The sequence below is a fragment of the Salmo salar genome, chromosome 21, assembly GCF_965601325.2.
Source record: "Salmo salar chromosome 21, fSalSal1, whole genome shotgun sequence".
NCBI lineage: Eukaryota > Metazoa > Chordata > Actinopteri > Salmoniformes > Salmonidae > Salmo > Salmo salar.
The window spans coordinates 30,404,122-30,420,302 of NC_138311.1; the positions used below are offsets into that span (position 1 = coordinate 30,404,122).

The 16,181-nt window shown below is 43.9% G+C and overlaps 1 protein-coding gene across 1 annotated transcript in view; it reads right to left on the bottom strand.

The window, feature by feature from the left end:
• Positions 1-752: 752 nt before the first annotated feature.
• anos1 (anosmin 1) overlaps positions 753-16,181 on the bottom strand; it is a 55,292-nt gene continuing 39,863 nt past the window's right edge. Inside the window, exons 5-14 of the mRNA XM_014164844.3 lie at positions 14,872-15,056; positions 14,305-14,434; positions 11,613-11,818; positions 10,378-10,525; positions 9,983-10,126; positions 6,644-6,732; positions 3,870-4,041; positions 3,401-3,618; positions 2,183-2,324; positions 753-1,963 (exon numbers count right to left, since the gene is read on the bottom strand). Coding sequence (XP_014020319.1) covers positions 1,905-1,963; positions 2,183-2,324; positions 3,401-3,618; positions 3,870-4,041; positions 6,644-6,732; positions 9,983-10,126; positions 10,378-10,525; positions 11,613-11,818; positions 14,305-14,434; positions 14,872-15,056 — 1,493 coding nt within the window. The 3' untranslated portion in view covers positions 753-1,904. The remainder of the gene's footprint in view (positions 1,964-2,182; positions 2,325-3,400; positions 3,619-3,869; positions 4,042-6,643; positions 6,733-9,982; positions 10,127-10,377; positions 10,526-11,612; positions 11,819-14,304; positions 14,435-14,871; positions 15,057-16,181) is intronic.

Genomic DNA, 16,181 nt, shown 5'->3' on the forward strand with positions numbered 1-16,181 from the left:
GAGGTCTAAAATAGCACTGTAGACATTACAAGGGACATAAGGGCTAACCAAGTGTAACATGCTGGGTCGTTCAAAACAAATGTCAGGATGTCCAGACTATGTAAAACTACATCAGGCAACACACTTGGCCAGCACTGATGGGTGTTGTATGGGTGTTACTGGCCCAACAAGCGTAGAAGGTATGAGTCAGCCGCAGACAGCTGACTGACTCGTCACAGCCAACAAATAACCATTAAGTAGCAAAAGCATCTGTGAGGTATGATTAACATCAAAACTCAAGGAAAACACCTGAAACCTCTGGCCTATCCTAATTTCAGTTGACTTCCCACAGTTTACTGTATTCTCTCTCATACCAGAAGAATTTAAGTACTCACAAAAATGTCAACATTCCACAGCGTATTGAAAGAGTGAAGGGATTGAGACAAAAAGGATTTAAAGCTGTTCGAATACAAACAGCACACTTTACGCCACTGGCAGGGCACAATACTGTAGTCTAAAGGAGAGTATTATGTCCAGGGCACCCAACTCCAGCCATGGCTTTCTGGTAAGCTCTGAATGACCTGTTTATTTGGACTGTATGTCTCAAGCTTCTGTGGAGATCAGTGAATATGCTGTGTTGGAGTCTGGCGTTATGGACTACACAGCCAACATAAGCACCAGTATCTGCCAAATAGTCCAATGTTTAGACAATATACACCATTTCATATTGACTCCTCACAGCAATTTCAATTAAGCGGATAAAGCATAAGGAATAGGTTAAGGATTATTTTATTACTTACCAGTTTGTACAGTTTCTACCATGGAAAAATAACATGTAACATGAGACTATATTTACAATTCCATTTTTACAAAATGTCTTTACAAGATGTTTTGCCGGTTCAAAAACACTAGACTAAAACACAACACACACACACAAATCAAACTTTGTAATACACACATAAATAAATAGACATTCACTGACTGTTCCACAACAAATATTTCTGCAGTCATAGAACATAAAATTCCATAATTTCCACATAAAAGTTATAATTTCATTAATAAACATGACATATTATTCCCCATATAATTATCTGTTAATGAAACATTGCTAACATATCCAAAAGAGGTAACAGACATGTTCATGCCTACAGAACACTAACGTTTGACATGCAAAACCATCACAAGCATTCAATTTGAAGCTTGTCATTTATTTACAGTTTAAATTCAAATGTACTTCTACATGCAACATACTATGAGAAACATTCTGGGTTAAACTACACTGGTTTTAGTTACATTATTCATCAGTACATAGGGTATGCCTAAGCGACATCTTTTTACTTGGTAAAACAAAAATAAATAGGTGAACACGCGCCTTTCTTAATGAATACATGATTGTGTTTTACAATTGTATGCCGTTCTCTCCACTGTTATTAACCTGTTTTCAATTTAGTTAGCATGACATTCAAACAAAATGTGATTTACTTTTTTCTTGTCCTTTTATAATCTAACAATCTTTGAGTTCTAGATATACAAAGATATACAATTGGAATTGATAATATACTGTTGTTTTGTTATTGTTTCTATTGGAACAAACAGTTTGAGAATTCCTAAACTCCTTAACCAACTTAGTCTTAGTGTCCCATAAATAACAGGAGAATGAACCAACCAGTCCTAAAGAAAAGAGTCCTACATATCAGTATGCATCTAACCGTATGGTGCAGAGAGTCCAGTCAGTGGATGGAATCAGGAAGGACTGAGGGAAAGCATATGCTGTGCAGCCTGAAGGTGAACCCATTTCACATAGGTTGGGGTCAGATTTCATGGTCTGCTGTGTTGCTGTTTGGTTCCACACTGTATTCCCTCCCTGGGTGAAGGTGCTGAGAGACATTGGTTCCTGTCCCACTGGGTCTGATGGGTCAGGGGTCTCAATGTCTCTCCGCTGAGGACTTCTGGTGATGTGGATGGTGCTGCCTGAGTCTGGGTCCTACAACACACAAAATTCATGTCAATTTCAGTTCCTAATGGTACTACAGAATAATGATCAAAATAGAGTAATCTGCGGTCATGCAAGAAATATACTGGTCACTGGAGAGTCACAGATTTGCTCAAATGAGCTATGGTATCTCTGTTTAAATCTAGCTGGACACAGTCATGTGGCTGACTAGAGGAGAGCAACAGTTGTAGTCAGTGAGTGAGTACTTACGGTGTTGAAGGACTGGTAACACACTGGGGGTCTGGAAGGTCTTAATGGTGGCAGGACCCTCACCTCCTGACGTTATCACCTGGACCTCCAGTCTGTAGTACGTGGCTGGCCGCAGGTTAGACACCACCAGCAGACTATGGTCCTGAAGGGGTTAAAGCACAAGAGAAGACCATTAACCATCTTTGGTGCCACTGTAGAAAACATTATTTGACATACCAAATGTTGTATGTAAGAAGCATTCAGACACCAAGGATAAATCAAAGTTTATCTACTTTTTGGAGTCAAGAACTCACACTAATGACATTTTCTATCCGCTTCCATTTTCTTTTGTGAAACATTTTCTACAATTGTAAAGGATTTGAGCAGCAATGTTGTATCAACTTTTAATTGTCCTTCAAGACTGACTGAATACCTTTCTCCCAGACAGACTGTTGTTTAAAGCATTCATCTCGGTTGGACTTCAGGGCTAGTATCACTTTCTGGTACCTGTGTAACTTTTTTCACCTAGAAGTCTAGAGTTTTTGTCCGTTCTGATGTTAAGATGTTGAATTATCTGTTAGGTAAACCTGGGCTATATCCCATCCACCACCTGCTCTCTATTCAGCCACAGAGGTAAATAAAGACTTCTCCTGTTTTCCCTCTTTCCCTGCCTGATAAACTGAGTGTAGTGATGAGTGTTTTTATTTTTAGAGCTGCGAGCGGCTCACTGGGTGGCGCAGACAGGCGGAACGTGTTGTTGATCCAGGAGATTATGTAAAACAGTGGGTTTTTCAGCGCGCTCATACAGGATGAAAGAGGAAGCAGGGAAGGTAGATGAAACACAGGAGGAGGAGAACTTCTAACGGGACGCCTCCCTCAGATCTCTGTGTATGATTGCACACCACTGCTTATCTAGTTCTTCATGTAAAGAGGGCAATGCAGTGTTTCCTTAAAACACCTCTCCTGGCAGGCATTGTATAATGAAATGCTGAAGATCACACTTATTTTGTCAGCACACAGAGGGCAGTGTCCCTGGGAAAAGTACAATATATTCTTGATAACATTTTCCTTCAAATCCTTGCTAAGCTTTTGTGTCCTACAGCAAAAGCAAATACATTACAATAGCCACTTCCTGGTATAACCAATTCTAAAGTGAGTGACTGCATGTACCTTTCCAAACAAGAATTTGCGCTACAGGAATAATTGTTATTTGAATACAACGGAGTTGAATAGACTTACTGGAGGCAGGATCTGGGACTGGGAGATGATGCTGTTGGGCAGGCTGTTTTGTCGGCTCTCAGTGGTGACCTCGGCCCAGGTGACCTGGAAGCCTGTGATTCGTTGATGGGCCAGGACCTGTGACACCCGCCACAGAAAGTTGCCTGTGACATTTCCCTCGTGGATGGAGAAGGACGCCGTCAGATTCTCCGACTTAGCCAACACTTTGGGAAGTGGGGCTGCAGAGAGAGAGATCGGAATAACTATGTTGAAAAACACTCATCTGATGGACATGTATTCTTGGCATAATGTAAACTGTATGTGGTAGGCTGGGAAGAAATGAGTCATAGTAAATAAATCTACTATAACATGAGAAGAAGAAGCCTCTTTCAACAACCGTGTGGAGAGTCTTGGAGTCGGGCACATAATGCAACATGACAATAAGAGTATGAACATAACATGACCTGGTTGTACTGGGCAGCTGACTCACCTTCCTCCCCAGGACAGGGGATGTGTTTGTGGCTCTTGCTCCTGATGGTGGCGCAGGACGGGGTGAGGAAGGTGGTGCTCTCGTCCTTGGCGCGCCTCTTGGACTTGAGCATGTGAACAGTGACTTTGTACTTGCAGGAGAAGAGCAGGCCCGGGAGGTTGATGTAGTTCTCCTGAGCCAAGAGACACATTAAACGTTCAGTACCCTGACATGATATCGCCCAGGTCACGTCCCAGGGAACCACCACAGATAATTAAATACATGGAGCCAAGAGAGGATCAGGTTCCCTCCCTATGCCCTGGAACATGGCCCACATTACTGAACCACTTTGAACATTCACATGTTAAGGGTTAACCCACTAGTCCTCCAAACTACAATGAAAAAAAATATTTGATTATTTTGATGGGTTCCAAGTGTAACACAAATATAAAAAGGGGTATCTGATAAAGACGAGGGGAAAAGAATGCATTTCGGGGTCATTTGAAATGAAAATGACATGTTAATTGAATTATTTCAGACATTTGTTCCAGGAAACATGAAGATTTCCTGCTGAGTGGCTGATCTTTTTTATTATGATTTTTTCAAATTAAAACAACAATACAATATAATATGAATGGCCACTCCCATCAGTCTGCTGATTGGGTGAGCACGTCCCCAGACGCCAGCAGGGCAAAGCCCTTGACCCGAAGGGATTTTCCAATGGCGGGAAGGACCAAGCCCCACCCAACACCCGGGAGGGCATGGAAGCGAGCATACCCAACCACCAGGACCAGCACACACACTGCTCACAGCATGAAACCAAAACAGAAAACAGAAATAACTAAAAATGCAAAACATACAATAATCACATCCCCACCCTCACACCTGATTGGAGGACCTCAAACATGATACTGTGCATGTGTGTATGTATTTATTCCCACACTCATTAATTCCAACCTTCAGATAGCCACAGATCAACCCAGCTTTCTCATTAAATGACCATTTCCTCTTGCAATACATAACTTCATTCTACCACGGTGTCTCACTAGGGACTTCAAACTCTCTATCTGCAACATTTCAGTCCAAATTTTCCCCAAAATAAACATTTTACCCAAGAGCACAATGATATTTCCTATTGACTGACTGTGGTCCAACCGCGCTCTGATATTATGACATAACAATCATTACTGGACCGGACTCCAAAAACAAGCCACCAATGGACAGTACCAAAAGATAAGTTCTATTGCTTCGGTTTCCTCGTGGCAGTCTGCACAAGGCTGACTGACTGACTTTGTAGCAAGAATTTTATATAGTAGCTTAAATTGAAAAGAAAGGTTTGATGTGCCAATTGTTGTTTTGTATATCAGTTCATAAACCCGATGCCATGTTATTGGGACATCGTAAATCTGTTCCCAACCATCTTGAATTTTATGCGGCATAGTTGTTAACCCTCTTGACCTTAAGTGAAACTGACACATTCTACATTGGTCATTTTAAGCCATTATACATTTTTGGCAGACAAACTAATTATCTCTTTTCTATTTAAGTAATTGCCTCTTCCATTTTTGTGACAGAACTGCGATGAGTTGGTTATCATTTTGTATTGAGCATACAACTCCATACACCTTGATTAACTGCTTGTATGACAATTTTAACATAGTTGTTTCCAATGTACATCATAAACATGATACCTTATACTATACATTATCTTGAAAAACATTGGTTTACCCTCTATCAGTACATTGAAGTTTAGCCATATTATTTGCTGTAATAAATGTTCTGAATTGTATGGCTTTATTTAAAAAGGAGGATAGTTTAAACAGGGTTCCATTGTCAATCCACCGAAAATGGATGGTTTTAATCTGTATAACAGCAAAGAGACCACTTTTAAGGATTGGATGTGCCTCTGTTAGTGGCTCACTGGAATTAAATCTTCCATTTGTAATAATGACATTCTACACTAATAGTTGTGAACTCAGAGGGCAAGTGTTTTCTCTCTGATATGCAACAGCCCTGATTAAAAATGAACCAAGGCGCCATGTTCACACACAAGAGACAAGGACAGCGCTGTGCTGGAATCCTTCCCAGGGATCTCTAGAAAAAGGATGTGTATTTCCTAGCAACCAGAGAAGGGCTCCCTGAAGAATGTGTTGCTTGCCAGGCCTATGCCATCCTGGAACAGCGCTGAGTTCAATCAGCGCCCCCCCCTCCCACACACACACACACACACACACACACACATACACCCAGCCCCTGCACCCAATGTGCTCATGCTGGGGGTGCATGGTCCATCATTCCCGAAAACATTGTTTTAGTACAGCGCACCATGTTTGGGCAGTGCACCATGTTTGACCACACCGACTGAGTCATAATCAAAACAACAGTCGCTGATTTACCCGCTGCAAAGCTGCACAGCAGGACTGAGGCGCTGAGTGGGGCCCTTTTCTTTACACGAGATGTCTTTTCTTAGTGCCAGACAAAAGGCTGGCGGGCACATTGCATACCACTGAGTTGTAGGGCTGTGACGATACCAGCGTCGCTATATTTTTTTCTTGACAAAAATGAAAACACAAAGCAGACCAAACTCTTTGGTCCTTTAAAAACCTACTGTACGTCAAATATATTGGAAAATAAATACATGTGACTCTGTATGACAACATGATGTTTGGTTCCGACACTAGAGCTGCTTTCCTAAAGAAATGAAATCTGCTTCGTGTTTGAACAAGACACAGCCACACACACTTGGAGCAATGACTGTACTTTGATAGAAGGATGATTTGGGGTACGAGACAGACCTGTGTGACTGACTTCTCTGGTCCTCTGGTCTCGTTGTGACTGCAGTACTCAGGCATCCACTGGACATGGTAACGACTCACCAAAGGATCTGGGAGGAGAGGAGGAAGAGGAAGAGAGATGAGAGTAGTCAATGACCTGGTGCAAAAACAACAAAGGACCCGATGACAAAGACATTATCAGACATGATACTTGCTTGTTGGATAAAATGATCTTATCGTATAATACATTATCTTACAGTAACACCCAGTCAGACTGTCTGAGTACTCTCTTTTAGTGTCCCACCATCAGTCTGATCTTATCAGGCATTAACAGATGCTGCTGATACACTAGCTGGTGAAACGCATTAAAACACGATTCTTACATTTCCTAATGTGACTCATCTCAACGTGACAATGTCAACATAATAAAATAAGAAATAAAAAGAGTGAACGACTAAATACATACATTCAAATATTTCTCCTAAATGTTGTGTTGAATCATCTCATCAACGGAACGTGACCATGTTTAAAGGACTACCCTCAGCAATGGTGAACCAGCGCCAGTCTCAAACCCCGGGTCCCAGCCCCAGTTCGCTTCATTACTAAACCGTAGACCCTCATTGGCTAATCAGCGCTGTTTATGCTCCCATTGCCCCCTGTTATTTTACAGGAATTATTATTCATCTGGCTGTGTGCGTTCAGATGTGAAATTATACTTCTCCGATTAATAATTGAGTTACGCTGTGTTAGCCCTTGGCAGGGGCCTGGATTGCGGTTGGGAGATAAAAGGAGGCCTTTGAAGGTTTCGACACGGATCTGGCGTGCTCAGCCTCCCAGCAGTTTGGAAGCAGAAAAGAGGAATTAAGGGGAAGCGGGAAATTAGAGGAAAATAAACAAGATATGCGTAGCCGAGCTGACAGAGAGGAAGAGGTACGTAAAAAAAAGGGAAGGAACATTAAATCAGGTATAGAGCAGCGCGGCAGTTACATAAATCAAGGCTGAGAGCTCGCCTCAGAAGTCTGTCTGTCTGTCTGTCTGTCTGCCTGTCTGTCTGCCTGCCTGTCTCTGTCTGCCTGTCTGTCTGCCTGTCTGTCTGTATCTCACCCTATGAGACAGTCCTTTATAAACCTATGTCTCATGAAACAGTACAGATAGACCATCCTACTTGACCAGATGTGTCCCAATGCTGAGCTGCCTCAGAATGAGCGTGTGCAGTAATCAGCAGCGTTGAGTTAATCTGTCCCTCAGTCTGAAGTTCTGAACACAGAGTCTGATGAAGAGAAACCTGATCCTAGGCTATCAGGGACCAGGTTCTCTCTCTCTCTCTCGCTCTCCTTCTTCCAGTATAACCCGGGTGGTCAGACGCAGACCCAGAGGCAGACCCAGAGCCATCCATCATCAGCCCAGTTAGAGGCTGAGTCTGTGCCCACCACACCATCACCCTGCCAGACTAGGACTGCTGCAGCGTAGTGTAGTGTATTCATCCCCCCAGGCTAGGCCATGGAGCGAGCCCAGAACTAACTCCACAACACTCTGGGACTGAAAGCTTAGCCAACCCAGTCACAATCACTCAGCCTCCGGAGCCCGGGCCAGCCCTGCTAATCACTCTGGACCAGGAAGACTTCCGTCTCTTCTCGGTCTCTTTCTCTCTCTGCGACTCAGCAGATGGCTTCTCCATCAGAAGCACCACTGGGCCTCTCCTCTCCTCAGCCAGGCCAGCCTGGGCATTCCTGGCTCCGCTCTGTGGAGTTTGGCTTGGCGATGACATGCACTACCGTTCAAAAGTTTGGAGTCACTTAGAAATGTCCTTGTTTTTTAAAGAAAAGCAAATTTTTTGTCATTAAAATAACATCAAATTGACCAGAAATACAGTGTAGACATTGTTAATGTTGTAAATGACTATTGTAGCTGGAAACGGCAGATTTTTTATGGAATATCTACATAGGCGTACAGAGGCCCATTATCAGCAACCATAACTCCTGTGTTCCAACGGCACGTTATGTTAGCTAATCCAAGTTTAGCATTTTAAAAGGCTAATTGATCATTAGAAAACCCTTTTGCAACTATGTTAGCACAGCTGAAAACTGTTGTTCTGATTAAAGAAGCAATAAAACTGGCCTTCTTTAGACTAGTTGGGTATCTGGAGCATCGGCATTTGTGGGTTCGATTACAGGCTGAAAATGGCCAGAGACAAAGAACTTTCTTCTGAAACTCGTCAGTCTATTCTTCATTTGAGAAATTAATGCTATTCCATGCGAGAAATTGCTAAGAAACTGAAGATCTTGTACAACACTGTGTACTACTCCCTTCACAGAATAGCGCAAACTGGCTCTAACCAGAATAGAAAGAGGAGTGGGAGGCCCCAGTGCACAACTGAGCAAGAGGACAAGTACATTAGAGTGTCTAGTTTGAAAAAAAGACACCTCGCAAGTCCTCAACTGGCAGCTTCATTAAATAGTACCCTCAAAACACCAGTCTCAACGTCAACAGTGGAGAGGTGACTCCAGGATGCTGGCCTTCTAGCCTTTTAAAATGAATAACTAACACAATGTGCCGTTGGAACACAGGAGTGATGGTTGCTGATAATGGGCCTCTGTACGCCTATGTAGATATTACATTCAAAAAATCTACCGTTTCCAGGTACAATAGTCATTTACAACATTAGCAATAGTATCAAATGTCTGTATTTCTGATCAATTTGATGTTATTTTAAAATGGACAATTTTTTTTTTGCTTTTCTTTCAAAAACAAGGACATTTCAAAGTGACCCCAAACTTTTGAACGGTAGTGTATATTAGCAACATAACATAGTCCAGTGAATGGGACTTGACTGGCTACCTTTGGAGCACGCCTTTCAAGGTTTCCATATTTTCGTAGGGGCTGGGGAACGGGGTCTAAGGAGTTTGTGGACACTGCCGTGCGGTGAATGTTTTAACTCTTTCATGTCGTCCGTGTGTTTCTGGAGGGTGACGTCAGGTCTTGTAAAACAAAATTGACGGTTTCAACACTAATATATGAGAGAGGGCTCATATTAACTACAGCTGTCAATAAACCCCAGCATACAGAGCCCCTCTCGTTTCCGGTGTTTACTGTTCTTCAGCTAACAGAACATCCTAGACCGCCGTTCCTCCTGGTCCACAGTAGATTTAAACTCACCCTGAGCTCAAAGACAACCCGTTTCATTTAGTTGATCTACAATAGCTTTTCCTACAGATTTAACTCAATTGAGAACCAATAATTTCCCGACATTGATTAGCCAATAAAAGGATGCAAGGATGCCTGATGAAGGGCAGAATGATGTGGTAATTACAGTAGGGTCGGCGCCAAGGCCCACACACGTTACAATAATATGGTACGTACCCCCTCGGTTCTTCCAGTAAATGCGGACCTGTAGCTGGCCGTCCTGGTAGAAGGGTGTGCCCACCTCCAGAGGGCCGGCCGGGCGCTTGCCAAGGGTGGAGCCAACAGGCATCATAACCTCCTCCTTCTTGGACACTGGTTTCACTGCGTTGGAGAAGGAAAAGAAAAGTTAACATTGGATTTCTAGTCCAGCTAATCTCATAAAATCTCCAAATGCAGCTCAAAGCTCTAATATGGGAAGGTTACAGTATGCTTAAACATCTACGATCTTACCAATAGTTATGCTAATAAATACTGTAAAATGTATTCAGAAAAACAATTAAACAGTGACATTATTTATCACTAAGTCAGATGGGTGCAGCCTTGTTTAGACTCGATGTCCCATGATGCCTTACCAGAGTCATTGTTCTGGGCAGCAGTGCTGAAGTGGAGTGATGCCTTGGAGCTCTTCAGACGCACCTGACCCCAGTAGGTGACTGCCTGCAGCTCCACTGTGTAGCTATTGTTAGTCAGCAGGCCCTCCAGATCCACCCAGCTCTGGGCCTGAAATCCCAGAGACAACACCACTTCAACCACAGCCAGAACACAATGTGGCCAGAACACAACCATATCACTCAAAACAGATGACTCAGATCCCTGTCCCAGTCTAGTCCCAGCCCAGGCTAGCCCAGTCCCAGCCAGGTCTGTGGGAATAAGAACCATCCTTATTGGGAACACGTGTGCTGGTCTAAACCAACATGGAGAGAGAGGAGATAGTGATAGAGTCTTAGGCCTGAGGCTTTACGGTCCGTGTTATTCCCATCCCCTGGGGCTTCGTTACGGTGTGTTTAGGTCTCAGCATTCCTCCAGCAGCATGAGCCTGATAGGCTCCAGTTATTGACCAGTGCTTGTTTTGATATTCCACCATCAGCAGGTTGCTTTCAAAGCCCTGAGGTGCCAAAGTATCAAAAGATATCTGGTGTCTCCCAGCTTTCTCACCTCCATGCTACATCTGCATCTGGTTACCAACACTAATTCCAGATTCTAAGTCAGCACAAGTGGAATGACTGTCTAGACAATAGCGTTTTTGCTTTATTCTCATAGCGATGCTAAGCTAAACAGACATTTGATACTATTGCACTTGCTAAACCACTTCATTTGACAGCTTGTTAATTGTTATTCAATTAATAAGAAACCACTGGGCTAAAGGACCTTGACTTATCCTCGGTTACCAGTAGTCAATCTAAATAACAGTAACCTTGACAAATATGGGTTAAGTTATCCAAGGAACACATCCCTGTGACACTATCTAGCCGTAAATGAGGAAAACATATGTTATGTTTTCTTTCAAAGCTTAACCAAGCGTTTAAGGGGAATTTAATTTGTTTGAGGAAATAAAACAATGAAAAAGGCCTGCAGTGCGCCGTGCTGCATGAGCGATTGCTTTAAGAGTTTATGTATTTAAATGCCTTACGTTGCTGATCTTTTTCCATTGTGGGGCCTGTGGTTCTTATATACAGTGTAGAGACTAGGGGAGCGAGGCTGAGCTTGAGATGGGTCTGATCCAACCAGCCCATCCAGGCCCTCAGGTGTCTAGCCTCCCAACCCGCAGACACATCACCCAGACGGGAAGAGAAGAGCTGATGCTTACCCCGTTGGTGGTCTTCCTCCTCTTCTTCTTGGACGGCACCAGCGACTTGCCGGGAACAGTCCAGCTCCAGAAGACTTTGTAGTGATGGACGGGGATGTCGGGCTCCGAGGGCAGGGTCCAGTTGAGACGGGCTGACACCGTCCCCTCAGCACCCAGCGTCATGTTGGTGACACGCAGGCTGGCTGGTCTGGGAGGGGCGGCGGGATCTGGAGAGAGACCAGGAACACAGTACTCTAATGTCATGTAATCCACAGCAGTTCTCCTTCTCTCTCCCTCCAGCTGTTAAGCTTTAATTCAGGGATTGACTGAGGAGGATAATGTTAGACACAGAAAGACTATTGTTTCTTAATGGAAGACAGAAAGATCATGATGGAGCTGTTTTTGTTTGTACAATTTGGGAGCGACCACAAATAACGGCACGGGCAGAAAAGTGACAGCAGCGATGGTTTTTTGGTGCTAATAAGTGGCTGGAGATTCACAGACCAATGAAAAAACACAAATCAACAAAAAATTGAGATGAATTCAAATGGACGATCACTTAAACCACAATGTGTTTATCCTTGCTTAAAATCATATCAGACGTTTGGTTTAACCAGGATACATTTGCACCAGTTAAGACAGCTTTGCAGTGCAGCTGAGAGACCAGAATAAGAGGGGCCCATATGGAGAGGCCCAGCCAGTATGATGGTGTAAAGTCATTAGTCCACCACTGACAATCTGTCATGAAATGTTATGACAGGTGTCACGTCACGTCAGCGTTACACAGGACGGAGAGCTCGGCTCAGTGGTCACCAAACACATGCTGCTCACTTTCACATTCCATCTTAACTTGAGTCTACCTAGCGTGCATGTGTAAGATGATGTTGCGGAGCTTGTTTAGAGCCTGGCCAGATGGGGTCTGCCCCAGGATTGCTGCCGGCTGCCACATATAGTCAGTACTGATGTCAGGCCAGGGTCCCAGGCAGGGCCAGGCAGAGGCAGGGCCAGATGCCAGACCAGAGGGAAAGGCCCGTTAATGAGAAAATGATGGAGACTACAGCCCTGTTACTGTTAGCGCATCTCCCCTTCCTTCCTTCTCCCACCTGAAACATATTTGAGGTTTCAAAGTGCAATTGGACACATCGTTTCTGAGTGAACCAGCTAGTGTTATCCATGCTATATAAATATGCTGTGAGTTTTTTGCAAATTGCCAAAACAAAGTATGGTGGTGCGAAATTGCAATCAGATGATCAGGCTGAGCTATGTAAATAACAATGGAATGACAGAATCAATCGCTCATCAAGTGGCAGCTCTCATCCATCCATCAGTGTTGTGGGACTGATGGGACTGATTGGAGGTCAGTTTCCAGGCCTGCAGCACAATCCTGTTTCCACCTGGTGTCTGGAGATGTCACACAGCCTGTCAGAACACCCAGGGGACTTCATGTTAGAATATAAATGACAAGAAAGGTCATTCAGGCAGCATACAGTTACCACTACCACAAAACATATGAGGATGAAGCAAGGTGCTTTGTTTTGGTTTCCTGGTGAATATTGCACCACAATCTTGTCATAGACTATGGAAAACAAAAAATGCCTTCATTACTTCCTCAGCTATTCATATCGAAGATGAAGACAAGCCATGTTGGTAAAGCAAACGCACCACAAGAACTCAGACGAAGGGTCAAATCTGGAGCCAAATCAACTTGATCCCAGTGAACTGCAGTACGTTGCTCACAGCTCTGCCTCTACACTTCAAACTAAACTATCTGCTCTACCTCAGATGAAATCTAGACACAATATTACATTCATAAACCTGTAATCCAGACTAATGGGTTGTTTAGAGTCATTCAACATAGGAACACTCAGAGTAGGACAGGCATCAGCACAGTCTCAGCCCACTATCAAACACAGTGCTAATCTGTAACACAGATCTGAAGCACTGAGCAGCCTACCTTACCTCATTCTCCCTGGAAGCCAGACAATAACTTACATGCAGTTGAAACCTGCAATATCCTGACTAATTCGGACATATTATATTTTATACGGCTGTAAAGAGGGAAAGCCCCACCTTTGAAGAGTTAAACGTACAAAGGTGTGGTTGCATCGCTATATAGAAAAGCACATGTTCTGCACGCACAGGGGTTTCTGATGACTTTCTGTGCTCTGTTCGGCATCAGTGTGCATCAATCTCCATTTAGCTCAGTGGACAACTTTAGGGACGGAGGGGCGAGGAATGCTTAATAAAAGGACTTACGGTTCAGGTTTGTTAGGTAGGGGAAAGAAAAAGAAACAGATTACGTATGGTTGTGATGGATATTTAAAGACACTGCGCCAAAACCATTTTGTTATTTGCTTTTAATAAATGTGAGCATTACGGGTGTAATCTTGCAGAATATTCCAGCACGGGAACAAATGTTACGTCACTGCAGTGTGGGGGTTTCCCTCACTGCAGGGTTGATTGAATTTCAGGCAAAAGTCACACACACACACAAACATGCAAAAAAAACGATTTGTCCATGAACAAAATGGGGAAATTGGCCATTACTGAGACAAATCAGGCTGTAATGGATTGTCCCAAAGTCTCCACCTGTTCATAGCCCTTGACTGTAGCAAATGGAAGGATAGAGTGTCACACAGGAACTGATACTGAGTAGGGGCCACACACACACACACCCAACCCCCACACTCTGCCAGACACAGACATAGCCTACCTCTGGAGGAGCGGAAGTGCTTGCTAGGGGCAGTAAACCCGCGGGTCCCGTGAACGTTGACGGCAGCCACTCTGAACTGGTACCATCTGCTGGCTCTGATGTCGGCCAGTTGGATGCGCTCCTCTGTAGTCTGAGCGACAGATGGGAGAGAGCAGGCACACAGGGGTTAAAGGTCACACAGGGTCGCGGCTCGTGTGAGTGTTGCTGCCACATCAGTCATCTGTCTGTTTCTCTTTGCCAAACTTTCAAAGACACTGCGACTAAGGAATGTGCAACAGTGTGCGACAGCGTGATTGAGTGCAGTGCTTCCACAGCTGTGGAGTACCACCCCGACATTGCTATGTCCATCTCTTTTGTGGAGAACATATTATGGTTTAGTTTTAGGGTTGGTTTTTCCACCAAATAATGCATCACTGATTCTTCATCTTCCTAAAAAGCACTGACCATGTAATTCATTTAGGATAACTAAACTAAATTATTTGATCACAATATACTCTATGTGAATGAAAGCGCAATCCTCCAGCAGCATCGAGGTAGTCAGAGAAGGAGCTTGGTGTGGTGCCCTACCTGTGCCACGGTCTCCCACTCTGTGGCGTCGTCCTCACTGGGGTGGATGCCATAGTTCCAGCGGCGCTGCACCACGTACAGGACAGGCTCCACAGAGATGTTGAACTTAGAGGACCAGCGGATCACCAGGCCTCCGGACGGCTGCTCCACAAACACCAGCTCCTTTCTGGGCTTCAGGGGTGCTCCTGAAAACATTCATTGACATCACTGTGAGACGGAGTTAGGGAGAGAATGGGGCATGACATCATCACTGTGAGTGACTTTAGGCAGAGAGGAAGAGGCGAAGCCAGGTGATTTAGATAAGTCCTTTTTTGTATGGAGGTCTATGAGAGTGTCGAATTACGTGAGGCTTATTTGAATGAATAGAAGTCTCGTAATATTTAGGCTGTTATAAATGTATTAACATCACATGGCATTATGGCAACTTTGAGAAAAACCACTTAGTTATGCCTGTTGTTCACACGTGTATCTGCCCTCTCAATGTCTAGAATGGTCCCACCTGATCTCGCCTGCCTTCAATCATTGAGGACATGTATTTCCATTGTTAGAGCGGTCACTTGGCTATCTTGTCAATATAATAGATAATCTTTGATTGAGGACAGACACAACATCATCACTGTGAGAAAGACTTTGGGAGAAGCATCAGAGATTTGCGATTGACAGACACTGTTCGAGACAGTCCACTGGGTCAATATCATGGTCATGGTGCTGTGGCAGACCGTGATATAGTCTTGGATAGAGAGAATGTGTTTTACCAGCTGTCTCTTTGGGGAGGACACAGACAGTTAGGCTCTGGGTATGTGAGGTAGTGGAAAGCCTAGGAGCTTACATTATCTTCTCTCCATGTCAAAACACATGCAAACGCACACACACACACACACACACACACACACACACACACAAACACACACACGTGTACAATCCGTTTGCCTCATTGTCCCTCACATTCAACCCATTTAAACTCTGTCAATGTGCCCATGTGCGATAAATCCGATTTATTAAGTGTGCGGTGTAGGGAAAAGTGAGTGTCCATGACAGACTAACTCTCTCCTGGAGGATTTATTTCAGCTGAGATGTAGTGAGTTGTTGATTGAGCATTGGGCTGAGTGTTAATGAGATGGAGATTGGAAACGCAGCGTTCAGGAGTACAGAAGAACACTGAATAAATCCCACACCTCTCAATAAATCACCTGCCGTTCTCACACACTTACTTACCCAAGGACCTCTCCCCTCGAACCGAGGAGAGCGAGCGCCTAGCGCTGCTCTGCATTCATGAAATGCACACAGTATAAAAAACACACACTCAAGTC